The sequence below is a fragment of the Alosa sapidissima genome, chromosome 12 (assembly GCF_018492685.1).
Source record: "Alosa sapidissima isolate fAloSap1 chromosome 12, fAloSap1.pri, whole genome shotgun sequence".
Classification (NCBI taxonomy): Eukaryota; Metazoa; Chordata; class Actinopteri; order Clupeiformes; family Clupeidae; genus Alosa; species Alosa sapidissima.
Window position 1 is genome coordinate 17,809,200 of NC_055968.1, and position 27,135 is coordinate 17,836,334.

The window sequence follows — 27,135 nt, forward strand, 5'->3', positions numbered from 1 at the left end:
AATGCAAGCTCAATGGCAAAATGTAACAAAGTATTGTATAGATATTAGGTGAAATCAGAAATCTCCCACCTAATAACATTCTATTAATGTTATGTAAACCCATCAGGCCAAATACTGCCTGACCACTGCAAACACATGTTGCAGTCATGGATACAATTCTAGCTCCTAATGTAGCACTTCCATAAGTCCTCACAGGCTTCCCTTCCTCCCAACTATTTGTTTAAGTTTCTATTGGTTTGCATTGAGTGCGCTCAGCAATGAAGAGACAGAGCCCAGCATAAACGAGCAGGAGTGGACAAGGCAGACATGTCTCACCGCATGTCTTTGCTGCCTGAATGCATACGTTCTCAGCTGAGATCTGCCCGCCGGGGATGCAGAAGGTTGACTCTGTTTTGGTGATCGGCAGGAAGTGGAGGTTGACCTGCAGACCAGACCTGCAGCTGGACCTGTGGCTGCCTTCCCTGTCCCTGTACACCAGTGGGGTCGTTTCCTCCTCACTCAAATCCATGGCTGAGGCGCTGGCCTAAGTCAATGAACAGGACAATAACAGGAAAAAGTCTGTAACAAAGAGACTAGAACTTCCTATTCCTGTCATGTCAACAATAACATGCCATCATTTTGTTTATGTAAATATAGGCTATGGTGGTCAGCAAAAAAAAACAGTGTCTCAATTGGCATAAATGTATATGACATCGTGACACTTTTTTCGCTTAGGCCTACAGCATGAGATTAATCCTTCATTGTTATAAAAGTTGCAGTTGTAACGCTACTGATGGCAAGTACGTCACAAGCTTAATACTTCCTGTTCAGGGACTTTCCAAGGCATACTGTCATTCTAGACTATACATCAAATAATTATTTGTAATTTATAAAGGATTTATCAAAATATGCTGGAAACCATGGTCAGGGAACAGCGTGCTCATGTACACACACACACACACACACACAATAATTTGAATAATATGTCCAGAATTTGTTTTACTGTGTTATATTTTATTTTAATATATTTTCTGCATTAAAGTTTAACACGTGATTTAACTTGTGATCTAACAAAGTAGTTTATTCTTCATACAAATACACCACATTATGCCATAAACAAGTTTTGGCCATATTTTACAATGAAATCATTGTGGTGTAACAGTTATATTTGATATGTTTGATATTTTACTTCGCTGTTGTTTAAATAGTAATGTCTTACCGTCATGTGCTCATGTTTGTCTCTGTAGATCCTGTGTCTGTGTGTATTTGTGTGTGCATGTGTCTGTAAAGAACATTTGACACCAGGCTTCCTGTATCTACGATACCCCTTGTCCTCTTCGCTTTACTTTGACGTCATCAGTTATCATTTCCCTTTCTTCTATAAGTGATGGTAAAAGGTTCACTGGTTTGCTCTGCACACATTCACACATACAATATATTCCCCTCCCCAAACACACACACTGACATACTTTCTAAATACACAGATATATAGAGGTAGTAATAGATCTGTGAAACTACTGCAGGTCATGGCTCTATGCTGAAATTGTGGTTTCTTGATAGCGTGGCATGTTGCATTCTGTGGTTTAACACAAGTTCCTGTGTAGAACAACGGGTAAAACTGTCACTCTGCAACTTGAGAACCCTGTAATGAAGACAAAAATAAAATATCAGACAAAAAAATTCTGAAAATGATTTGCTCTAAAAAAAAAAGAGAATAGACATGAAACTTTCAAAATAATAGTACAATCAGAAAGGTAATGCAAGAAGGCAAAAGTCTCTAACTTTGTCTGCCTCCCGTTGAGCAGGTTTAGGGCAATACTGTGGGACCAGAAGCCCAGTGATGGATATGCAATTCTATTTTCTTTCACTGGCCTGATGGTAGAAACACGGCTATTGACTGATGTTCGGCTATTGACTGAAAGAACTGATGTGCTTTATTGGCGTTTTGATATATTTTATACACCGTATGAGAGCTGGTAACATTTTCATTCTTTCTGGTCATGTCTTTTATATCTGGAATGTCATGCCAATTCAATAAATGGGAATATGCAAAGGGAGAATAGATCAGACGGTATGTGTGCTCCCTCCTCTGGTGGGTTTTGATATTACATCTAGATAGATAGATACATAGATAGATAGATAGATACTTTATTGATCCCCAGGTGGAAAAAAAATCTCAGTTGCTTCCAAATAAGCCTCTCGGTCACATGCATATTATATTATAGGATCATATTCCATTTGTCCTCATTACATAAGACAATGTCCTTAATCATTTTTGCAATCAACACCAACAACTGTAACATTACTACATCTCGTGCACTTGTGGCACCTCCATTTACTGCATGATGATGTCATAATCAGTGTAATGGCTCAAAGCAAAAATGAAAGAAGATAAATGTATTTAATAATAATAATAAGATTTATTTATATAGCCCTTTTCAAGCATTGAGCACAAAGTGCTTTTCAGACAAACATGAATAGCACTTTTTCAATGCACAACAAACGTGCAAAACAAGGCAAAACAAACAAATAACACATATTTCTAAGATGCTGAAGGAGTGGCGTACCCTTGACACCAAGACAGACAACAGACAAATTAACAAATAATAATAAAGTCCAAAATAATAATAGGAAAGTCCATGGGCAATGACGACTGATGGGTACAGACCAGCCCGGTGGATTTGCTGGCAGTCTGGAGAGCAGTCTGGAGTCATGAACAGAGCCCACCCAGGCAACGTCATAGGGCAATGCTAGGCCGAACTTATTGAACTTCATTAATCCCTTTATCATGAGGTATTGAAACAATTAACTACAACACAAAAATGACGATGGCAGTGGAAAAACAGCCAAACTGAGCTGACCTCCATGGCTGTGGATCGTCTGATTTATGATGATGAAAATATAAATGTGACAGCCTGTAAACTGCTGGGCCCACTGTCAACACTGTTTGTTGTGGGATGGAGAAAGCTCACCATTTGAAACAAGCCCTGTGTGAAATGAACCCACACTGCAGGAGACATAGGCCAGCTGCAAAAGTATAATAACAATGATCCAAAGAGCCCTGGCTTTATGAAGATTCTCAGCCGTGGGAGACCAAACAGTCCCTATTTCATAACAACAAAGCAATGCTTTGCAGAACTAAATCAGTATTTAGACTCAATAGAAAAGTGCTTCCATGCCAATTAGATACAGCAAGTCCGAGGTAACAGACTCTATACAGGTAGACACCTGAGCCATAACCTTGGGATCAGCTCATGATTAAGGACTGCTGAGTAACTACTGGACATTGCTGATTACTGGCAGCAAATGATGGAGCATTAGGGGAACACGTCTGGATGTGAAGGACATTAATCTTAAGCAATGACCCTTCCTGTGTAGGATACATACACTTATGCTGATAAATGTAATATCAATATTAGCATTGCATTAGGCTCCTTAATCCTCAGCCCCAGTAGGGGACAGAGAGTGTTGTAATCAGATCCGTCTGTCTGTCTATGTGTTGTCCACTTACATTACTTAAAAAGTATTGGTCTGATTTACACAAGGTAGAGGGTCATAATATCTTGGTCCGATCATCAGGTTCTGGATGCAGGATTTCTCTCTTTTTAAAGACCAAATGCTTGTTTCAAATTAATATCTTTAAGTGTGTAGAATAACTGAAGTAACCTCCTCCCCACTGTTTTGAATGGTCAACATGAAACACTTCCCTGAGCAACTGTTGAGGCCGAGGGTAGGTGAGGATTTCAGGTTTTATTTTGTACATTTTGGAAACCTCACAGGTTTTGGAAACTTTACACATTGTGGAAAGCCCACAACACTAAAGACCAAAGCTTAAGGTCAAAGGTTGAAATCTAATGACTGGCAAAACTATGACTCATTTTTATTTATTGGAAGGAATTCTCTGGTTCCTTCCAATAAAATAATGCTCTGCTTCCTGATGAGAAAATGGTCAGATATGGATTTGTTCCTTCTTAGTTCTCTTATCTCAAATCTCTCATTTTTAAATGAGATAAAATGATATCTCTTTTCAGTGGAAATGCTGATCAAACAATTTTTTTTCTTGCAGCCAAGTACCAATAAGCGCCAAGTGCCTTGTAGACTGAACCAAGCAGAAAGTTTTGCTTACTCTTGGACATCCTTGTAGAGGTCCAACAGTAAGCAAGAGAGGAGAGAGGAGGTGGAGCTTGTTTACTCTATGCTTGCAGCTGATTTGATTCTTTAAGGGCCACTTACACCTGGAGGAGCACTTGTCTCATTCCCTCTTCACTTTTTCTTGGTTTCGTCTGGTCTCTCCTGCTCTCACTGCTCTCCCTTTGTCTTATAGTTTCCAATGCATTTCAAACCAATTTCTCTGTTTGGTTCTTTAATACTTCTATGGCAGTGGGCCCTAAGTAAGTAACAATTAACTATTTTGCCACAAGTGGATTTGGACTTCAGGGGACAGCTTGAATAACTCACAGCTCCTTGCGGTACACGAGACTGGTGTGAGGAGCCAACATCTCCCTGACAAGGTAAATTCAGGCCTGTAGCCAGCTAGGATATATTTTTAAAGGTAAATATTCACCCGAATAACCAAAATCAGCAATTGAAAACATCTCCGTGGCAAGTGCACTTAATTCAGCTCAAAAATGTAACCGGTTAGTGTCGGTTGTGTGTGTGTGTGTGTGTGTGTGTGTGTGTGTGTGTGTGTCAGAGTGAGCAATAGCATCCTGTATAAAGACAGAAGGTCACTCGCAAGCGCACTTCACTGAAACCATTTCGAATTTACGCACGTTGTGCGCGTGTGATCATTCAGTATTGCAAGGAAGGGTGCATGATGCGGTCAGCAGCATCTCCATAAATTGAAGGCATCATTCGGCAGAGATTGGGAACTCGATTCTTATGACTTCCAGTTTTTACAGATATTGATAAAAGACCTGACTTGAATGTTTAAACACTGAGACGTTATGTTTTGTTTTTGAAAAGTGACGGAGTGATTCATGCAATGTGCGCAAAAACCTGTATGCATTAAGACGCAGAGGGAAGCCAAGCAGTTCAAATGGGACTCGTTCAAAGATAATCTACATTCATCATCTAATCCTGTTACCTATGATAGGCTACCTTAATAGTGTGCGCTGTAGTAAAAAAACAAAACAAAAAAACAGGACTGAGTAGGCCTACAGTGTGAATTTTAGTGTCTTACAGAACCGTTTTCTCTGCTTCGTGTCGTGCCTAACAAAGACCCTGTTCTTAAATCACTGGAATCTACAGCTTATTGGGGCTTAGGCTATTGCTTAACAAAATAATGTATGCAAACGGAAAATACCAACCAGTTTAAGTGTTCACAAACATTGCAAAACAAAATCTAGATAATTCAGGAAAAAAGACGAGTATAGTGATGAAGAAAAACACTTGACGTCCATGAGTGACGTGCGTGAATCTTCGGTTTTAGGAACTGTAGTCTGTAGATCATGAATATTTTGCATGACTTGACTTGTGGCTTGCTTATCTTGAGCAATGACTTGACTTTATATCAAGGACGCGACCTGATTGATTTTCACCACTTGAGACATGATGGTTAGAACTTGAGAGTTGTCTCTAGCCTAACTTGCACACAGCTGACATACTCCCACCTCTATCATTAGGTAAGACAGATGATCATTAGATTCTGTAAGACATGTTCCAATAGTGCAACCTGGTATAGCTAATGAATATAATAATGAATATAATAATGAAGATAATTGTATGAAACATATAAAATGCATTGACTCTGCCCATGTTAATATTGGGTTTAATTTACATTACACTTAATAGGCTAGCCTAGGCTAAATCAATGCAATTTCTAAAATAAATTAATTAATAAATAAACAGCTTATTAAGGGGATTGTATCATTAACAGTGTCCATGGAATCATTTCAAGTCAAGTCAAACATGGATATTAATGGAGCACAGTCCCATTTTGAGTTTTTTGCCCGACATTGCACATCATCTAGGAGGGCACTGCTCCTCAAATCAAATCCCTGACCTCTTTAGAAAGCTGAGACATTGTAGTTTCTGAAAAGCAATCAGAAGAACTGTGTGATGTACTGACACAGAGTTACAGAGGTTAGAATATTGTTTTCTCTTTCTCTCGGATAACAAGCATCTCTGAACTGTAGTGATGGGGACGAGACCGCCTATGCCGAGTCCGAGTCAAGACCGAGTCTTTGAAGGGTCGGGACCGAGTCGAGACCGAGTCTGTTGGTTTCCAAATACAGTCGAGTCCGAGTCAAGACCGAGTCTTTGAGGAAGCAAGTCCGAGTCGAGACCGAGTCCTTTAGGAGTCGAGACCGAGTCGAGACCAAGACCATAAAAACATGTCAGTTTTCATATTCATAATTTAATATCACCCCAGTTAATAATCAACCATTAGGCCTACAGACTAAGCTAGACCGTGGCCCACTGGTTAGCACTCTGGACTTGTAACCGGAGGGTTGCCGGTTCAAGCCCCGACCAGTGGACCGCGGCTGAAGTGCCCTTGAGCAAGGCACCTAACCCCTCACTGCTCCCCGAGCGCCGCCGTTAAAGCAGGCAGCTCACTGCGCCGGGATTAGTGTGTGCTTCACCTCACTGTGTGCTGTTTGTGTTTCACTAATTCACCGATTGGGTTAAATGCAGAGACCAAATTTCCCTCACGGGATCAAAAAAGTATATATACTTATATATAGATTGGGAATTGTTTAGAGGAGCAGTCTTAACGTCTTATGGACTATGCTGACCTACAGACACTCACCGGCAGCAAAGCCATAGAGATAAATAAACGGCTCTGACGGCAGTATCTTTGCATTGTACCATGGGATGTCATTTTTAAATAATGCCGGTCAACATTGCATTTTATTATTATTGTTGTTATGTGTTTTTTTTATATGAACATAAAAAATGCGTTGGTCTTGAGGACTCGGTCTGAAATTACGAGTCCTTCTCCTCCCACTGTGGTCCGAGACCGAGTCAAGACCGAGTCTTTGAAGGAACGAGTCCGAGACGAGACCGAGAAAGCAGAAATTGGTCTCGAGTCCGGTGACCAGACTCGAGTACTACTGAACTGACCACATTTCAGCCCTCTAGGTCTCTTGATATGACTTAGAAACACAACTGAGCCCTAGCACCAGGTCTTGTGAAGCTGTGTGCAAAAGTAGATCAATGTAGAATGAAAACATGAGTACTTTAGACCATTATTTGCTAAGGTGTGCTCATGTGTTTTGTAAAATTTTGTTTTGTTTCCTTTGGAAATTCCCCATAGAATTTTTGGTTACCAAAAATGCATACTGACAATCAAATGATTACTGCATATTGTGTAGAAGCATGATCTTGGTCTCAAACATGAGAAAGATAACACTCTGAAAGTTTCATGCTTGCATTTGAATTGTTCTTCAGGGGTTCTGATATGGAATGAGTCAGAACTCATTTCCGTGAGTGAAACACAGAACATAAGGTTTGCTCTGGGTCACCTTGACAGAGCAACAAGCATACTCCACTAAAAAGGTGTTTATTTTGTACTTGTACTCATATCAAACATGCAAACATCATTACCATGGTCACCGGGATGTGGGAATGTGAAGGTGAAGAGTTATAACTTGATACTAACTCTAATATAACACTGCCCACAAAAAACAAGCTGCACAGAGCAAGGCAGACAAAACATTTAAAACAAAATATAGATGTATTTTACACACACACACACACGCACGCACGCCCGCGCACACACACACACAATGTACTATATGGTTAGTGGAGTATGTTTCTGCTCTGGCAAGGTCATCCAGAGTAAACTTTAAGGTTTAACTATTTTTGGATTTTGTGTTTTTCAGATTTTCAGTTGAAACACTAATGAAGATATGTTTCTCGCAAATAGCAATAGGCCAAACATTGATTAATGGAATGTTGCAACTTGTTTATTTTGCATCAGGCATAAGCTGAGACTGAAGGGCTGATATATACAAAGGCTCTTTCAAAGAGGCTTATGATGGAAAGTTCAGTTGGCAGTGACACGAAGAGGCCTGGCTTCTCCATTGGCGATTATGCCGTTTTTACTGCCATGCTTGCAGTCTCAATGAGTGTTGGGCTCTACCAAGCCCTGAAGAAGGCCCCCCGTCAGACCAACATGGATGACTTCTTCACAGGTGGAAGGAGCATGAGCGCTGTGCCGGTTGGACTCTCACTGTGTGCTAGCTTCATGTCAGCTGTCCAAGTGTTAGGTGTACCATCTGAGGCCTACCGGTATGGACTGAAGTTCCTCTACATGTGCGTCGGGCAAAGCATCAACTCCATCATCACAGCCCTCTTCTTTGTCCCTGTCCTCTACCGCCTCAAGATCACAAGCACCAATCAGGTTTGTTCCCATCTCGCCAGAAAAAAACACCCTTCAAGCATTAAAAATAGCCACTGCAGAGAGACAGGTGCGGAGGCCAGGTGTGAGAAAATTCTTCGCAAATGTTTGCAGAGGTCTTTTATATCAAACATGCTAGGGTTCGATTATCACCATGGCCACAGGCATAATGTGGAGGTGAAGAGTGACCGATGACAAAGAGGCTCTTTCATGTGATGAAAATGTGGAGAAGTCCTACACATTCCTTGTGTACTGACCATCTGTTCCTGTCACAGTATCTCCGAAAGAGATTTGGCAGGGGCATGCAGCTGCTGGGGTGTGTGCAGTTTCTTATTGCAACAGTAAGACCCGCATGCCAAACAGCACACGTCTTCACACATGCATTACACATTATCATGACCCTTTAGAAAACAGATTAATACACTTTATTGTATGTTTTAAGCTCCATATGAATTAATGTAAACCCACAGAGCGAGTTTTATTTAGTGAGTAGTAGGCCTATAAAAGGATTACTTACAAGCAGAGGTGGGCACAAATACATCAAAAACTATTTTGTTACCAACTACAAATACTGGCTCATGAAATGTAATAAAATAAAATACAAAATCCTGATTTGAAAAATGAATTTAATTAAATGTATTTAAAATACAAGTAATTAATAATTTAAAAATAGAAAACTACCCACACAATAATCATGGTATTCCAACTTTTATAAGAAACTACAAGGCATATTATTGAAAACGTAAGAGAAAGACATACTGTTTTCTGATTGGCTGGGAGGGGGCTATTAATTATGTACAATGGGGCTCCTATGAAGTAGATCTGGTAAAAAAAATGTAATCACCATCCCATATCAATGTAAATGATGATTGAACTGACAACAAGCAGGCTTAGCAACTGTGTAATCAACTGTAACTACCCACCATCATTTTCCGTAAACAATGAAAGTAGTACAACCAATTGAACAGGTCAGCCTCCTCAACTGAACTACATTTCCCTTTTTGTGCTATAAATGCATGCCTATTGCCTACATACATGACTGGCAATATGGGGGTGAAACAGAACTAGAATTGCATATCCAAAAAAGTGGGCTGCAAAAGTGGGCTTGATCAGGTGCAGTTCGCCAAAACAACGTTTGTAAGTTGTTGATAGGGTAATCAAGATGGTTGCTAGGGTGTTGCTAGGGTAATTAGGATGGTTGCTAGGGTGTTGCTAGGGTACATATGGTGGTTGCTATGCTAAATAATGTGGCTCCTATGGTGGTTGCTAGGGTAATCATGTTGGTTGCTATGGTGGTTGCTAGGTTGACATGATAGTGGTGGTTGCTAGGTTGTTGCTAGGGTAATTAAGATGGTTGCTAGGGCGTTGCTAGGGTACATATGGTGGTTGCTATGATTGCTATGCTGGTTTCTAGAGTTAAAGCCAAACCATGTGTATACAGGTTTGCACTGTCACATCTTTAAAGCCAATCCAAGCCAATCCATGTGTATACAGGTCATGTACAGTACATGGTCAACTGTGGATCTACAGATTTGTTTGACATGGATTGGCTTTTACATGACCTGTATAAACATAGATTGACATGGATGGGCTTAAAAAAATCTGCGCTGTCCCATCTTATTTTAAAGCAACACCAAAGAACTTTCCCTCTGTCGCACGCACGCTATTTGTTTATCCAGCACCGGCTTTGCAAATAACGATGTCCACAGACAAGGTAGAATATTTTGCATGACTTATAAAAGTGCGACATCAGATGGAAGTCAAATTTGTAGTTTCTTATGTCTCATTCCATCGAACTACAGATCCGCTACCCGATCTGGCAAACTTACATAGTGCGGTTATAGCCGATAGAGGGCCGCGAAAGCGAATGCAGAATTGCCGTTCACCCTGTTACGAGTTGATGAACCACTGAAACGATTTTGGAAACATTATTTTAAGGTACAAAAAACTCTTTGGTGTTGCTTTAAATTATCTGTATACACATGTATCGGCTTTCCGCGCTGTCCAATCTTTTTTACATGACCTTTACAACTGGTGCTGGCTAGATATGCAGTAAATCTTGATCAAGCCCACTAATAATATGTATAGTTAAGAAGAACAATAGTGGGCTTGCTTGATCAAGCCTACTAATAACATCCTGTAAGGTGTCCCGATAATTAATTAACTTGATGGAAAAAACTCCACTGTTTTCCATCGGGGAGGACTTTGCCTCTGTCTCATCCATTATTGACGCATATCAGGCCACATCGGTGGATGTTATCCCTAACATGAATCCTCATGTCAAATGGTTTTAATACTTTTGGCTCCCTCAGTTGATTTTCTTGTAATTCTTTCCCCTTCAACATGTGTAGGATTGTAAAAGATTATCTAACACTTTTAAGTTGGTCACAATGTAGCATAACCCTACAGGAACAAGGAAAATGGGTTTAGTATATAGTATATAACATTTCATGTTGTCCTTCCAAAAGGGTAATGAAATTGGCATTTTTATGGACAACTTTAGGGCTGAAAATAGGGAATTGCCCAAGGAATATCACTGGGCACCCTCACTATTCTTATTGAGTAATACCCCTAGGCATCAAGAAACAGTAAAGAAAAAAACTTTAACCAACAAAACCAGGTTCAAGACTCTGGCCTTTGGCTCCCGGACTATGATAAGCATAACCTTGTCATGGTTATAGTTAGAATATTTAACTGAGCGATGACATTTTGGCTTATTTAGGCGGGGAAAAACAGATACTCTACTATACATCTATAATACTATGAATGCAATCCCTCAAAGAATTTTCTTACAAACTACATTTATTTTTTTCCAATCCTGCAAAATAAAAATGACAAACTACGCTAAAGTAATTACATACGTATTTCAAATTCATCTTTTTGAAATACTGCCCATGTCTGCTTACAAGTACTTACACATGCACACTATTCAGAGGAGTACTAATGTCATCAATGCAGATAAAGTAAGTACTTCACACAGAAGAGGTAACAGTAAATAGGAAACAAACTGTTTGATTAGAAACTATCCCCATGAGTAAAACTGCCGTTAATGACATGAGTGAAAGTGTATTAATCATAGTCCACTTTTTTCTTTACAGCTGCTCTACACAGGAGTTGTTATCTACGCACCTGCCCTTATTTTGAATCAAGGTAAAGAGTCAGGTCATGCAACATTGTTCAAAATTATGTGGCGAAAGTCTATAGTGACTCTTTTTAAAAATAAAAGGATGTCCATTTCCTTTTTGAATGGTTAATAAATAACAAATAATTTGTATTGGTCAATGACAAACAGATAACTCTTTTATGTTTCAGCCACTGGGTTAAACATGTGGGCTTCCCTGTTTTCTACTGGACTCGTCTGCACTGTCTACACCACCATAGTAAATCCACTCACAAGAATCACACATACGAGTATCACTTAATAGGAAGTGATACGCTTCAGACTAATGTTTATTTTTCTACTGTAACGGAATCAAAAACTATTAACTGAGTTGTATGTCAGCAAAACACAGGATTCCAGGGTCAAACAAACATCACAAAACAAATCAATAACCTCAGCAAAACTTACTGGTTACCAGGCACTAACAACAGACAGAAAAGACGACGATCCGACAGAAAACAAAGGCAGGCACAAGACTTAAATACAAGACAAGTTACAGACAATGAGGATATAACAGGGCACAGGTGACAAACATCAAAACAGGAGGGCAGGAAGTCCAAATATGGCAAGGGGTGGGGACAGGCAGACAGGACAGGAAAATGGAAACACTAAGCACATGGCAAACCAACAAAGAACAGGAAGTGAATCTCATGACAAACATAGCACAGTAGGGGTTAAGTCATTGAGAGACTCCGTTTGCAAACTGCTAAAAAACAATTCACTGAAGAAGAAGAACAGGCCAGTGAACCCTTCTTCTTTAATCTGTGAAATTTTTTTGGCAGTTTGCAAACGGAGTGCATTACCACCACCATCTGCTGGACTGAGGTGTAATGGCAAGTGTACCCCTCAGCCTCGTTATGGCAGCCAGGTGAATAAGGCGAATTAGACCAGCCTCAGACGAGTCCAGGAAGTGACATCAATTCCGAAAATAAGTATTTACTTTACTCTTTATGGAGAATACAGCTGGAAAAAACGTGTTTTCTTTTACAGTTCATGGAAAAAATAGTCACATTAGGTAGAAGCTTTGTATTATTATTCGTAATTCACATTTATTTATTAAATAATCGATCGCGACTGACTGTCCACGAGATCTGCCAGAGTCAGCTGGAAGGAGCTTGTGACTCACGCATAGGGAATCACGGCAGATATTGCGCGAAATTTTGGTTTATGGCTATCGTTTAGGTGTCCTTCCTATTCATTAGCATGAACATGATGACTGACTAAATAAATGACTATGATGTTTAATAAACCATTGTAGGCATACAAGTTATCATTATATCACATCACATCAATTAGGCCTAAGTGTTTTCTGTAGGCTAGGCTACTGTGTGACATGCTTTACACTAGGCTACAGCATATAAATCAACAATAGGCTATCAACACGTTTGCAGTATCACTGTTGCAGAAATCACATACAAGAAGGCATCCTCTTGATTGTTTGTACATTTTTGCACATTCCAACATAAGGAAGCAGCATGAGGAAACTTGTCGTTTTTCTGCCTTATTTTCTAACTACTTTTACGAGTCTGCAGTATCACAGCTGTTACAAGAGGGTCTGTGGCCGGTTGCACAAAGCACCTTAAGTTTTTTCCCTTAAGTATGACCCTTAAAGCTTAAATTCTCCTTAGGTAAGGGATTTACTTAAGAGTGTTGCACAGAATGCCTTAAATTGTTTCCTTAGTTAAGAAAATCGTTAAGGGATTTACTGCATTGAAAGAGATTTTCCGACACGAAAATTCTATAGTTTCCATGGAGACCTCGCTCGCACCTGTGTAGGCTACCTGTAACGGTAACGTTACCTGCGATAACATTAGACAAACACTTAAACTATCAACTCAAAATGGAGGAAAAGAAGGCAAGGAAGCCAAATTGGACAGAGGACAAAAAAATTATTTATTCTTCTTGAAGAATACAGAAAACGAAAAACTATACTAAAAAGTAAATTCGACCCGACAATAACAGCAAACAAAAAACAAAGAAATTGGGAAGAAATCACTGCTAAAATTAATGCGAGAAGTACGGTGAATAGGAGTGTACCAGAAATACAAAAAAAGTTAGAGAATCTAACTGTGATGGCCAAGAAAGAGATGTCCTGCTTTAGGAGGGAGTCCAATGGAACTGGTAAGTTAAGAATAACTTTTAAGATATGTTTTAACTGCAGACTCAAGATAAATCAAGTCAACGACTAGGCCTAACTTTTCGTTAACTTGGCCCAGTTCAATTTGTCACTAATGGTCATTGACATTGATATTTCTGTTCTGGTGTCGTTCATAATAACAATTATATTTCCCTAACGAACTATTAATCTGTGATTGCTTTCATTATGCTACAAGTTATGAATATTAACTTAATATAAACTAGACTGTACATCATCCGCTGTTAACGTAGCTAGTTAGCTAACTAACGTTAGCATGCGGCCGTTTAAAATTGGCCTTGACCGCCTATAACGTAATTCACGTTACCTGATGTTACTAACAAAGTTTATTTCCATACAAATATAATTTTTCAGGTGGTGGATCAGCTCCAAAACCAATTTCAAGCGATGCTGCAATGGTTGCCGACATCATTGGTAGGGACTCATCCACAGTAAAGGGGATTGCTGGTGGACAGGAGAGCGGTGTCATATTGGAAAGGTAGGCTAGATAGCCTGATAATATTCTTTAGTTTGAGCTTAATTAGCCTGTTCAGTATACAGGTTCATGATAGTATTTCCTGCTTGGCCTCCGGTGCCCTTCGGGTCAGATGCAAGGTCGTCAGCTGGTGCCACCTATCACCGATGTTTCGCCCCCTAGCCAGTACATCTCCAGGTGGGGGGGCAAGTGGCTTGTCAGGGAAGTCTCCCTACCACTCCCTGCATCTGACCCTACTGGGGTGTCTGACCCCATCTACCATCCTTCCTCCTTACCCACAACCAAAAGCTAGCTTTCTCAGCCTCTTCTGCCAGCTCTTTCACTGCTCGCTGCAGCCTTGACCCTGATGTTCCTGTGGCACGGAGGAGCTGCATCACTGACCGGCCTACAAAGCCCCTGCACCCAACCTCCACTGGGTGGATGGATGCTGCCCAGCCTGCCTGCTTGCACTCCATTGCCAGCTCCGTGTATTTGTCCCGTTTCAGCTCATGGGCAGCTGGTATGCCCTCTTCCCACGGAACGGTCAGCTCAATTATGAGGACTTGCTTGGCGGCTGTGGACCACATGACAATGTCTGGCCTCAGGGTTGTGTCCACAATCTCACTGGGAAAGACGAGCTGCTTGTCCACGTCCACGCGCATCTCCCACGCCTTTCCAGGAGTCAGCAGTGATCTTGACTGGCGCCCTTGAGGCTTCTGCTGGTTCTCTCCTGGTCTCCTAGGCTTCTGCTGGTTCTCTCCTGGTTGGACAAAGGACACGCGCGAGGGTTGGCTGTTTGAGCTGTTGGCAGTTGCTCTGTTTGTCTCCAGGTGTTCTGCAAGCTTTCTCAGGACTTGATTGTGGCGCCATCTGAGGCGCCCCTGTGAGAGTGCAAACGGACAGGATGTGCTGGAGTCCTGCGTTGGCTGTTCCACATAGAGGGCATTTGTCCTCGCTCCCAAACCATATTGCCAAGTTCTTAGGGCAAGGGAGCAGAGGTGGAAAGTAACGAAATACATTTGGGTGGTTGACATGACATGGCCTTTTTTTGGTCTAATGTGTCAAAGATAGGTAAATTATAAAAAAATATATCAAAAACTATGGTGATATTGTTCAGAAAATGCTGTTTTATATGAACATACAGAGCATTCATGGGATTAATCTTCCATTTTTTCACAATTTTCAGCCAAACCAGAAAAGGCTCATATGGCGTGACTGTCCCAGTCACATTTCACAAATTTTGATTTTGAATAAAAACAAGAAAATGAATTCATTTTCTGTTTATTCAGTCATATATTGATAACCCAGATGCCTACTTGTGAGTATGCTTGACTAAAAGTTCAGGCATAATATTGTGAAGCCACCCTTAACTAAAACACTTTGTCCCAGAAATGGATATCATATGGTGTGACGCCATATTACTTTTTTTAAACGGGCAATTGTTTGGAGACCTTTGGGGAGTAGGGGTTCTCCTTCTTTCAGGAGGAAGAACAACACCTCAGAAGGTCACTGAAAGTTACAAGGTGAGTTTTCTCTCTTCATGTTTTCAAAAAAATCAAGTATATCCGGCACTCCTGCTTCAGTTCACTGTCTTTTGGTGTGACGCATTTTACACAAAAATGCCCAAATAAAATTACTTTTCAGTCAATATTACCTTTAAAACTATATTGTCATATTGCAGTTAGCATGTTTTTAGGATGTTAGCATAAAAGCACATTGCTTAATGTCATGCTAAGTACATGAAACCTCATATGGTGTGACCCCATATCATATAGTGTGACCGGGTTTTCTCGTCACACCATATGATTTATTTGTCACACTGTATGATAGAAACTGCATTTTCCTGCATAAATAATGTTTTTTCATACATATGTTCAACTCATAATTAAGTGTAATATATATTTTGACATATTTAACATGATTTAACATGTATTATTTAAGATGTGCAACTATTGCATGTATTGCGAATCACACACACATAAAACACAGAAATCACCCACACACACACTCACTCATAGATACATATTTGACATTCTAAATATCAATAGTAGTCTGAGAAAATAAATTCTGGTGTTAAAGAAAACAGTAATATTAATGTTGTCTAGCACTATAAGTAATTGCAACAATTTAATCTGATTATAATGCAGGAAAACTTTTTCAATTATCTGAATAAATTGTTGAATTTGTCTTTTAACAGATATAAAGAGAATAAACTCAAAGGGGAACTGCAAACATTCAGATTGAAGCCCACCATTGAGAAGAGAAAAACTCAGGGAACCCAATAGCTATACAATATTTGGTGGCATTCTGTTTTGCATAGTTGTGATTTCTAAAAGTGAACCTTTACATTATATACCTGTCTTAAACTGTCTTTTGTTGCTTGTGAAATACATATAATACACATTTTTGTATTAACAGATTGTTTTGTGGTGTTATTTATCATATGGCGTGACACCATATCATTTGGTGTGACATCAAGAAATTATGAAAATAAAAAGGCTTTTGGGGTCTGTATCATACAAATCTCAATGGAACAGATAGAAAATAGGGTCAGCAAAAGTCACAAGCATTTTCTTTCTTTTATATCAAGGTATGTCAAAATGAATATGACGTTTATTGAAAGATTGAGGACATATGCCTTACTCTGTGTATTGATGAAGAAATATACTGTAAAATGTAATACATTTGCACAAGGAAATGCTAGATCTTGATGAAGTAATGATAGAAGATTATAATACATTGCTCACATTAAAAACAAAATACCCCATTATAATTTTACAAACAATAACTTTCATGTCACGCCATATGACAATTTTAGTCACTACCACAACTAATTAGTGAATAAATATGAATTTCAACACAAAATCTAAGACCATACATATTTTTGGGAATGGAAGGGTCAGTACAACAGGACTAAGTGATTTCCATGCCTAATATCTGAATTTTTTTTCAAAAACTTTTTTTTTGCCTAAAACGTCAACCACCCATTTACTCACGTTACTGTATTGAGTATTTTTTTCTGTCTATTTTGTATTTTTTTAAGTAGTTTATAAAATTGGTATTTTAAATTTTACTTGATTACATTTTGAGTGAAGTATTGTACTTCGCTACATCAAAAATCCCATCCGTTACTTGAGTAAAAAAAAAGACTAACGAAAACGGAAAGGGAGAGAAAAAAATCGCGCCCTAAACCACTAGCCTAGTGATAATGACCAGCATGTAGCCTACAACAGGACATGAATCAAGCTGGCGCCATGCAGTCTTTCTGAAAGTGATGGAGACTGGATCACGAAATGCATCAGATTAGCCTATGAAAGTGTATTTTCCGCTATTCCAATCGGTTAGTCTCAGTTCGTTTTAGCACTAATGATTGCGGAGATATTTAAGCAAACACCATGGGATTTCGTGTTTTGACGTTTGTGCTCACCTTTCTTTGGAAAGAATTTTATTAGCAGTTGTTTCCCCTCATTTTGATGTCTCTCTTTTTCCTGTTTTGGCCTTTGTTTTTAGTAACCTGACTTGGCTTTCTTGGAGAAAGACGGTCCACTACTAGCGATGCTGAACTAAATAAAAACAAAGACTATAGACTAGCCTACCTTATGAATCGTGCAGGCGGACTAAACCATTTAGCTCTTTAGCAAGGGAGAGTGAGAGTGACCTTACACAGTTTTCACTATGTTTTGTATACAAAATCCAGTCAGTCAAACTTTAAATTTTCAAGACATTTCCTGTATGACAAAACTTATTGGTCGCAGTATCAGGTCTGATTTTGGCCCATTGTTCTAAACAGATTCCAGGGGTCCCTCTTGTGAATCTTTAGTTACTTCCAGAACTATTTAATAGAATTGGCTGCCTTCAAGTCTTTCTGGAGCTTTCTCCGAGTGGTCCTTGGCTCTTGGAATTGACTATCCTTCTGACTCCCTGGTCAGAAATATTACGAGGAGATCCTGTGCATGGCCGGTTGATGATGCAGTGATGTTTCTTCCACTTGCAGATAATGGCTCCATGCTGCTTACTGGAAGATTCTGATGTTTTTCTGTAACTAGTTTCATTGATATGTTTTGCTAGCCTAGAAATCTAGATGCAATTTGCTGCCAGGGCTAGTCTAGCAACTCTCCGTTGGCTTGTGAGCTCCAGAAATCGAAACTTAATCAGGACATTGAAATCGTGTATAGAGTCGTTTGGTGGGCTTAACATAATGATTGATGGGAGAGTTGCAACGGTTTGGCTTGAATTCCCTGCTACTTGAAAACAAATATCCTATTGCGTCCTATTGCGTGCAGAGGGAATTTGAAAGACAACTGATTATCCCGCCCCTCGGACTGAGCACTGCGAACGGTGAGTGCCCAGACCCTACATTTTAATGTGGGTCTGGCTCGCCAGGCTAATGTTTTGCAACAATAAGGTTGCAAAGGTCTTGGGAGAGCTTTTTGCTTTTTTCATGAAATGTTTCTTGTATGACACCTTGGTAATGAAAAACCTTTTTATAGCCCATCAATATGTACTAACCAAGCTTATATTAATTTGCACAGATAGAAAGGATAACTACTCTCTATACAGATTCCAGCTCGTTCCTTCCCTTTCCTTGCCTTAGTGCTTTTTCTTAGCGTGTTTAATACTTTTCCCCTGTGTTATTCCACTTCATTACATGACTCTACTTATTGAGTTGTTTGTATTTTTTTTATTATTACTAATGCCTGGTGAAAATATTGTGCCCCCTGTATTCCACTTTTCACGGGCCCTCTCCTCCATTGGGGCCCTATACTTCCCATGCACTTTCCCCCCCAGTACGACGCCCTTTAATCTGCTGAACCTTCTGCTCGTTTCCAAATATATAAAAAAAACTCTCTGCAACTCAATATTGGCCTGCCTGCCTCAGCTGCCTGTGAGGGGCTTTTCAGTTGTGCTGGATTACTGTTCACTGCAAAGCGACCCAAGGATGAGTGCAACTAACTTTGAAAATTAACTACTGCTCAAACTTAAAGGAGAACTCCGGTGATTTTTCACATAGATCTCCATTTCTCAACGTCCTTTTCAGGCAAGTACCTCCACTCGGCGGCCATATTGCAACACTTTTTAGGCACTTATCGTGCATCTATTTCAGCAGAAATGCGTGTGCGTAAGGCTTCACGACACCAATCTTGCTCCAGCAGCGAGATCACAACAGATGATTGGCACGATGTCTTCACAGCACACCACATTATTGGCTCAATGTATTTTACAACACACCACATGATTGGCTCAATGTATTCACATGTCGACGTTTTGCCGCGGAAGGGTTGTGATATGTGTAGACATATGATGTGTAGGCAACTGCCATATTGGCGTTACAAACCAACCCCATGCATTACTATGGAGGATTTTTTGAGTGCTGTATCTCCTCATTAGAAAGTCTTTGGTAAAACTGGTTGTTCTGGTACCCCCCCCCCCAAAAAAAAAAAGTAACTAAGTATCTTTTACTTAAAGTACATTTTAAATGAACTACTTTTTACTTTTACTTGAGTACATTTTCAGATTGGTATTTTAACTTGTACTTGAGTAATATTTCATCAAGGTATTGGTACTTTTACTTGAGTACAATATTTTCATACTTTTTCCACCTCTGCAAGGGAGTGTGTCATACGCTGCCCTCACTCTGAAGCTGAGCCGAGCCTGTGGGGCTTGCAAGATGTCCTGCCACGTCATGACCCTATGGATGGTGTCCTCCCACCGAGTCCTGCCGCCCATCCTGCACTGCTGGGTCCTTCCGCACTATGGTTTTCTACCTGGCGTTGGGTCCCTTTCGTCTGACCTGCCGAAGCAGTGCGATTGTGCTGTCCAGGCTGGCTGCTGCACTTTGTCCGTCCTTGATGGATACGCAAGCCTCTAAGTGAAGTCACTTTCTGCCACCCGCAACTGCATGTCCGGAGGAACATCTTGTTGCCGTTATCCGTTCCGTTTGTTACCGTGTGATCCGTCCTGGTGGGCCCATCTTCCACCCCGCCTCTCGGAGGGCCCTCGGGTTGGCACCCTCTTGGGGAGCCAGTGGCTAAGGTGACTAACCGCCCACCCCTGGTGCAGTCTCTCCTGCTGTCCTCCGGTCTTCCCCGGATGCCCGCCAGTCTTCCCTGGCTTCCAACTGCTCTTTTACAGTAGTCACTGGTCGCCCAGATGTATCAGTTCAGTATACAGGTTCATGATGGTATTTCTTGCTTGGCCTTATGCTTGTCGCACCTACTCCGGTGCCCTTCGGGTCAGATGCAAGGTCGTCAGCTGGTGCCACCTATCACCAATGTTTCGCCCCCTAGCCAGTACATCTCCAGGTGGGGGGGCAAGTGGCTTGTCAGGGATGTCTCCCTACCACTCCCTGCATCTGACCCTACTAGGGTGTCTGACCCCATCTACCATCCTTCCTCCTTACCCACAACCAAAAGCTAGCTTTCTCAGCCTCTTCTGCCAGCTCTTTGACTGCTCGCTGCAGCCTTGCCCCTGATGTTCCTGTGGCACGGAGGAGCTGCATCACTGACCGGCCTACAAAGCCCCTGCACCCAACCTCCACTGGGTGGATGGAAGCTGCCCAGCCTGCCTCCTTGCACTCCATTGCCAGCTCCGTGTATTTGTCCCATTTCAGCTCATGGGCAGCTGGTATGCCCTCTTCCCACGGAACGGTCAGCTCAATTATGAGGACTCACTTGGCGGCTGTGGACTAATGACATTAACCTATCTTTAATGTATAGTTAACCATCAAAACCTTCTGCAGTGAGCCAGATAAAGAAACGAAGGGTGAATGCGATGTCCCCGTTGTCCTGCATGAGGTGAGCCCTGTGCCAGCCCAAGCGCAAAAGAGACGGAGAGCGGAAAAGTAAGTTATTGATGACACTTTGATGTTTCCATATTCAAATGTTACATATGGTGTTATAATCCTAAACATGGTAGTCTTATAAAATACACATGTTCTATATAACTGCCTATGCAATTTAGGTTAGGCCTATCAGCAAAAAGCTGACGTTTAGCCTATGTAACCACCAGACCTAGGCTACTTTTGTTCTTTTCTTTTCATTACAGAAACAACAAAGATAACCTCGGACGACGTATTGGCCCTGCAAAAAGAAGTTTTGCTTCTTCAGAAAAAGAAATTACAATTAGAAATAGAAAAATTTGAAATTGAAAAAAATAATTTGACAATGGAAAGTGTTTTGCTGCAGCATAAATTAAGCAAATTGTCTGGGGAATCAATAACATTAACCTTGACTGAAGAATAGGTCCAGTTACACAATCAATAAAATCATATATTAATAATTAAATGTGTATCACCATTTCATTCCATGTAATCAAATGAGTTAGACTGACTGTGATTCATAATAGTTATTTATTCATTGTTGTAGCCTAATTTAGCTAAAGAAATTGTTGACCATGGTTTCCCTCACAATGTTCCCACTAAGTTCAACTCCTCCCTCCCCATCCTCTTCGACCTGTTCAATGGCCTCAGGTAGGTCTTCCTCAACTCCTGCGAAGTCCTTTGACAGGTTAAATAACACTGCACATGCAAGAATGATTTTGCATGCCCTGCCCGGTTCCACGCGTAGCTCACCATGTAGCCGTTGACACATTCAATAATTGAACGGGTTTTGCACAGACTGGCGTTGTAGTTCTCCTGTTGTATGGGATTGGAGATGAACATAATGGCATCAGTCACAACTAATTAGGATACATATTTAGGTCAAACTGCCTATCAGGCCTAGGGCTACAATTTAGACAACTTTCCTGAGGTCTGTTTTCCGGATTCCTAAAAGGTGTCATCAGCCAGGAACGACATGGGTAGCCACTGTCACCCAGAAGGATGCCCTTGTGTCTACCCTCCTCAAACTCCCGTGCAAGGTTGCTTTCTTCGAGAACGCGTGCTTCATGCGTGCTTCCAGGCCACTGTGCCACGATGTTGATTATTTTGCTTTCATGATTACAAACTAACTGTACATTTATTGAATGGTAATTTTTTCTATTTACAAATTGGTCTTCATACTATACAGGCGCTTGGATCCTGATGTGGGTCCCATCTATCACCCCACACACTCGTGGGAAGCCGGCAACATTGAAGAAATGTGCTGCTATTTCGTCCTCCTCCGGTTTTGATGGAAATTTCACCTCGGTGTTAACGAGCCTAGAAAGGGCATTTGAAATGCGATGGATTGACCGCCGGTCAAATTTGTAATCCAGCAATAACTTCACATCAGTTAATGTATTCAGCGGGTTTTCTCGGCCGCAGAAAACACGTCTCGGAACATGTTGATTATGGTTTACAATCATGAACTCGGCCATATTTCGATAACGTTTAAGGGAGCGCTGAAAGTACCTTAAATATTTCCCTTAGTTTTCTCGTTAAGGGCTTTTGTGCAACGGGTTTAACGGATTACTTAAGTATAAAACCAAGATAAGGATTAACCCTTAAATACTTAAGGGAAAATCTTAAGGAGAAAACTTAAGGGTTTTTGTGCAACCGTTTTTATTTTAAGGGACCCTTAAATCAGATTTTAAGGGAAAAACTTAACTTAAGGTGCTTTGTGCAACCGGCCACTGGCGTGCCTTTGTTATGATGCACTTCCTGCGACGCGGTCATTCGTCTCTAAATGACTTAACTCCCTCTCACATGGCATCACATGACAAACCAGGAAATACACAAGGGGCAAGAACAGAACACATGACCAGGTAAACATGAACACATGGCACAAGGTAATAAGACACAAACACAAGGTAATACACAGAATGACCACCAGGATGGCCAAAGTCCAGGCAGGTTCCTAACAGAGAGATTAAAGGCTCAGGAAACCGTTGGTGGTGTTCTGATTAAATTAGCTGACTAGAGCTCATATCAGGTCAACAGTTCTGTATAATACACGGTTAGACAAATGGTGATAGTTCAACATGTACTGTGATCTCTGGTGAATAGCTTTGTATCAGCACAGGTGCAATAAAGTAATGGCTGTTTTACACAATAACATGTTAATTAAAATATACTTCTATGAAACAGGGTGGGATGAAGGCAGTTATCTGGACAGATGTGTTCCAAATTGTGGTCATGTTGTCTGGTTTCATAGCCATCTTCATCCAGGGGACTATTCTTGTGGGAGGACCTGCTAAAGTGTTTGAGATTGCCAACAACGGCTCACGGTTCAACTTTAATGAGTAAGCTCTTTGGCCTAACTTCACTTAAAACATTTGTTTTCTCCATTTTAGAGAAACGAGTATACTGTAGGGTTTTCTTCATCCTTAGTCATAAGGTGACTGGATGACATGCGTGTTCAGGGGCGTAGCACAAGATCCTGGGCCCCTGCATAGGCAGTTCTGATGGGCCCCCATGTTCCTCATGCCCCCCCCCCCCCCATAAATAATAAATAATAACAGTGATTGGGCCTCTGTACATGGATCTGTAGGCCTAGATGTTGTAGTCATTCAATCAACCAAGTTATTCAGCCAGTACACTTGGCTTTACAAACTTTACATTTCATCTGACATGCAATATGAAATTTAAGGACATGAGAGTGAGTGTATCAACAAAGTTAGGGAAGGACACAGGGATACACACAAACTGTACCATCTTACATTAAATTAGCTGCCAAGCTACCAGTAAAGACATGTTGTACAGTCATTTGCAGGTACCTTAAAGAAAATTGCTGATAGTGTGTTCCTTTTAGTTTTGATGTAGACCCAAGGAAGCGCTATACCTTCTGGAGTTTCATAGTGGGGGGCACGCTTGTGTGGCTCTCCATGTATGCAGTGAACCAAGCACAAGTGCAGCGCTATATCTCATGCAAAAGTGAACGGGAAGCACAATGGTAAGTCTTACGCACTTTGAGGTCATATCACTGACCTGTTAAATGATTGAAATGGCCAATTGTCAATGAACACTGGCTTCAACACTTACGTCGTTAAAAGGACTTTTCTATAATGGCTGCCTTCACCTACATCTCGCATAGTGTTTCTTCATCTGTGTCTGCAGGGCCTTGTTAGTCAACCAGCTGGGCCTGTGGTTGGTGGTGGGTAGTGCTGCCCTTTGTGGAATTGCCATGTTTGCTCTCTATTCAACCTGTGACCCTCTGGAAGCTGGTCACATATCTACACCTGATCAGGTAATCAATCTTCGAATGATGGTTATTCTAATGAATAAAAACAGTATAGCGACACAGTGCAATCAAATGCATGATTATTTGCATAATATTATCTATTATTATTGATTTATAAACATTCATTTAATTAAGTTTGTCTGCATGCAAACCAGTTAGTTTGGAGATTCTGCATGTGTATTATCCCTATCATAATCAGTCATGGATACTCTTTTCTGTTTTGGAACAGTATGTGCCTTATTTAGTCCTGGATATTTTTAGAGACCATCCTGGCTTCCCTGGCCTCTTCTTAGCATGTGCATACAGTGGGACACTCAGGTATTTACCCAGTCCATGTCATGCATCACAGACATGTCCATCACACGGTTTTGGCAGTACATTGTAAGGACGCTGTCTGCTTTCATTTCCCTTAGTACTGTCTCAACCAGCATCAATGCCATGGCTGCCGTGACTATGGAGGACTTGCTGAAGACACATTTGACCAACACATCAGAGAGAGGACTTGTTTTGATCTCCAAGGCATTGTGTGGGTTTGCTTTGAGCTTCTGTCGTCAAAACAAACATGTTGTATACTTTTCTAAGTTTGTAAGACATGTCAAAATGTCTGTCCAGTGTCACACTGGCCACCCCATCTTATTGTTGTTTGTTTTCAGTTAAATAGACTTTCATCATTGTGTGTTCCAGCTCTATTCTATGGCCTTGCCTGCATCACTGTTGCTGCACTCTCTTCCCTATTTGAATGGGGAGTTCTTCAGGTATGTTAATGAGTTCTTATGAAGAATGAATTTGCTTACAAGCTTTGTATATTTGCCTACAAGCTTGCCTGCAGCTTTGTCTATTAAGAGCATTTGTAAATAATGTCTTCGTCTTCCTTGACATTTGAACTAATCCCTATGTCTTTATTTTTCATTTTATTTTGCTGTAGGGGTCTTTTACCGTTATGGGGGTGGTCAGTGGTCCCCTACTGGGTACATTTATACTGGGAATATTTGTACCAGCAACAAATAAGACAGTGAGTATTCGCTGCCCAAAACCCATTGACACCACAATGTTGTCTGCTGAATAACTGTGTCTGGTTCACCGTTTAAAACTGATTTGATATGTTTGTTAACACATGCAAAGTTGGACCTCCTCTGTTTTTTGATGCATCATATTGTCTCCAAATACATTCTACATAACTAAGCATCTTGTAGGGTGATAGTTTTGGACACATGAAATGCTGCTTCCTACTTTAACTTAATGCCCCTGTGATATTTTACACAGGGAGTATTTTCTGGTGTAGCGGTGGGATTCTGCATTTCTGTGTGGCTTGCAATTGGATCTACTCTTTATCCCCCTACGCCACAAATGATGGGAGTTCTGCCTGCCTCCGCAGAACACTGTTTGTCCATTAATACAACGGACAATAACAGGACAGGAGGCATTCACTACACCAGGCCACCCCTCTACTCTGAACCTTATGGGTAAGGCACCAGAGCAGGTAACGGCACAGTGAGTCGAGGTACCAACGGTCATATGATCTGGTTATAAGAGAAGTGCACAATATTCAAAAAACTAAACAGAAAATAAGCCTCTGGTGATATCTGAGAAGTATATTAAGCAGCCCAAAATTGACAAAAAAGGGTCCATGTGTCTTCCAAGTTGGCTTTTTGTTCCTTCAAGAAAGATTAAACAAGGGCAGTGGGGTCTCTGTTAATTTTCATTTTTATCAAAATAACATCAGTTATAAGAACCTCAAAAAAGGTTGTAAGTATAAGAATAATAAGGTAATATGTATTGTTTATGTGTGCAAATTCACTCTTTTTGTTTACAGTTCTGGAGGTGTGCACGACTTCTATTCAATGTCCTACCTATATTTTGGGGCCTTAGCAACAACTATTGTTGTATCGGTTGGAGTTGCGGTTAGCTACGCAACAGGTGAGATCACACTCCCATAAAGGAGGATATAAACTATAAGCGCTATGAGAAATGAGAACTTTCCACCTTGCACCAATGGACACTTTGGTGTTAGACATAGCATTGATCATAAATCCAACATAACATTTCCCTACAGGTTTATTGTGAAGAATTCTAATCTTGGTCATTTGTTCATGATGCACTGCATTTCGCAGGGCCAACCAAAAGAAGTTCCATCAGTCCAGGGTTACTCTTTTGGGATCTAGAGAATAAGACCATTGAGGTAAGTATCATATAATAACCCAGGAACTATCTCCTCTATAAGCACGGATATGATATAAACAACGATAATATAGTCACTTATATTTCATTGGTAACACTTGCCTTTAATTTAAATGCATGAATTGAAAAAGAAAAAAAGTATAGTGCATAGCAGGCCAAAGGTTGTCAGTTTCACATCACAGACTATACAGTTCTCAATACTACATAATTCCCCTACTGTAATGAACTGAAAAATTATCCTTTTCATTTCACCATAGGCCAAACTGATGGTTCAGACTCCTCAGAGTACTAACCTCAGACCTGTTGATGGCCTGAAGGTTGATGAAGAGGCGTTCCTTTGAATGCGTTTCCTTTTTTTAAGTGTGGCAACGAGCTTCCATAAACATTTCATGCAGCAAGAGGACATACTTTTATTGAACGGTCCCAATAATCTTGACTAAATTTTGTGGGTTAAATTACTAGAAAGCTCCCGCACACTGTTTTTATTTGCAATTGTAACTTTTCATCAACGTTTCGGTCAGATGACCATCATCTGACCGAAACGTTCTTTTCTGCTTATTTTGATACTGGTGACCCTGTGGTCCTCCTTGTCCAACACACCCGTCCCAAGGAGGTGTGCAAAAGTACTCAACATTTTCATTGGGTTAAATTACTAAATGTTGTTACTTTTGTATGTAGGCTGCATTTCATGCAGTCATTGTGCATACTTTATTTGTGACATGAATGTCTATTTTTGTGAGAACAAAAAATATACTATCTTTCACTGCA

The 27,135-nt window shown here is 40.6% G+C and overlaps 2 protein-coding genes and 3 long non-coding RNA genes across 8 annotated transcripts in view; 3 read left to right on the plus strand and 2 right to left on the minus strand.

The window, feature by feature from the left end:
• Window positions 1-1,324, minus strand: part of jak3 (Janus kinase 3 (a protein tyrosine kinase, leukocyte)) — a 44,454-nt gene extending 43,130 nt beyond the window's left edge. The window contains exons 1-2 of the mRNA XM_042056380.1: window positions 1,199-1,324; window positions 316-523 (exon numbers count right to left, since the gene is read on the minus strand). Coding sequence (XP_041912314.1) covers window positions 316-523; window positions 1,199-1,204 — 214 coding nt within the window. The 5' untranslated portion in view covers window positions 1,205-1,324. The remainder of the gene's footprint in view (window positions 1-315; window positions 524-1,198) is intronic.
• Window positions 1-2,381, plus strand: part of LOC121677582 — an 18,929-nt gene extending 16,548 nt beyond the window's left edge. Inside the window, exons 3-4 of the long non-coding RNA XR_006021038.1 lie at window positions 32-35; window positions 2,371-2,381. This is a non-coding gene — a long non-coding RNA (uncharacterized LOC121677582). The remainder of the gene's footprint in view (window positions 1-31; window positions 36-2,370) is intronic.
• LOC121677583 lies at window positions 1,437-17,084 on the minus strand. The gene is made up of 3 exons (XR_006021039.1): window positions 16,849-17,084; window positions 11,240-11,248; window positions 1,437-1,447 (listed from the first exon to the last, which is right to left on the minus strand). It is a non-coding gene; the product is annotated as an uncharacterized LOC121677583 (long non-coding RNA).
• On the plus strand, window positions 3,797-27,135 carry slc5a5 (solute carrier family 5 member 5). Of its 4 annotated transcripts, none has more exons than XM_042056383.1 (16): window positions 3,797-4,490; window positions 7,904-8,326; window positions 8,599-8,664; window positions 11,422-11,473; window positions 11,636-11,703; window positions 23,097-23,251; window positions 23,761-23,901; window positions 24,066-24,195; window positions 24,419-24,507; window positions 24,603-24,715; window positions 24,874-24,944; window positions 25,115-25,201; window positions 25,453-25,652; window positions 26,003-26,106; window positions 26,314-26,368; window positions 26,625-26,710. In XM_042056383.1, the coding sequence occupies exons 2-15, from the start codon at window positions 7,958-7,960 to the stop codon at window positions 26,349-26,351; spliced, it is 1,683 nt and encodes a 560-aa protein (XP_041912317.1). In that variant the 5' UTR covers window positions 3,797-4,490; window positions 7,904-7,957; the 3' UTR covers window positions 26,352-26,368; window positions 26,625-26,710. The 4 variants fall into 4 exon arrangements, with proteins under 4 accessions (XP_041912317.1, XP_041912315.1, XP_041912318.1 ...); XM_042056381.1 differs by having other exon boundaries at window positions 3,798-4,490; window positions 26,301-26,368; window positions 26,625-27,135; XM_042056384.1 differs by having other exon boundaries at window positions 3,799-4,490; window positions 8,118-8,326; window positions 26,301-26,368; window positions 26,625-27,135.
• On the plus strand, window positions 13,374-16,858 carry LOC121677581. Its single transcript, XR_006021037.1, has 3 exons — window positions 13,374-13,604; window positions 13,993-14,116; window positions 16,290-16,858. It is a non-coding gene; the product is annotated as an uncharacterized LOC121677581 (long non-coding RNA).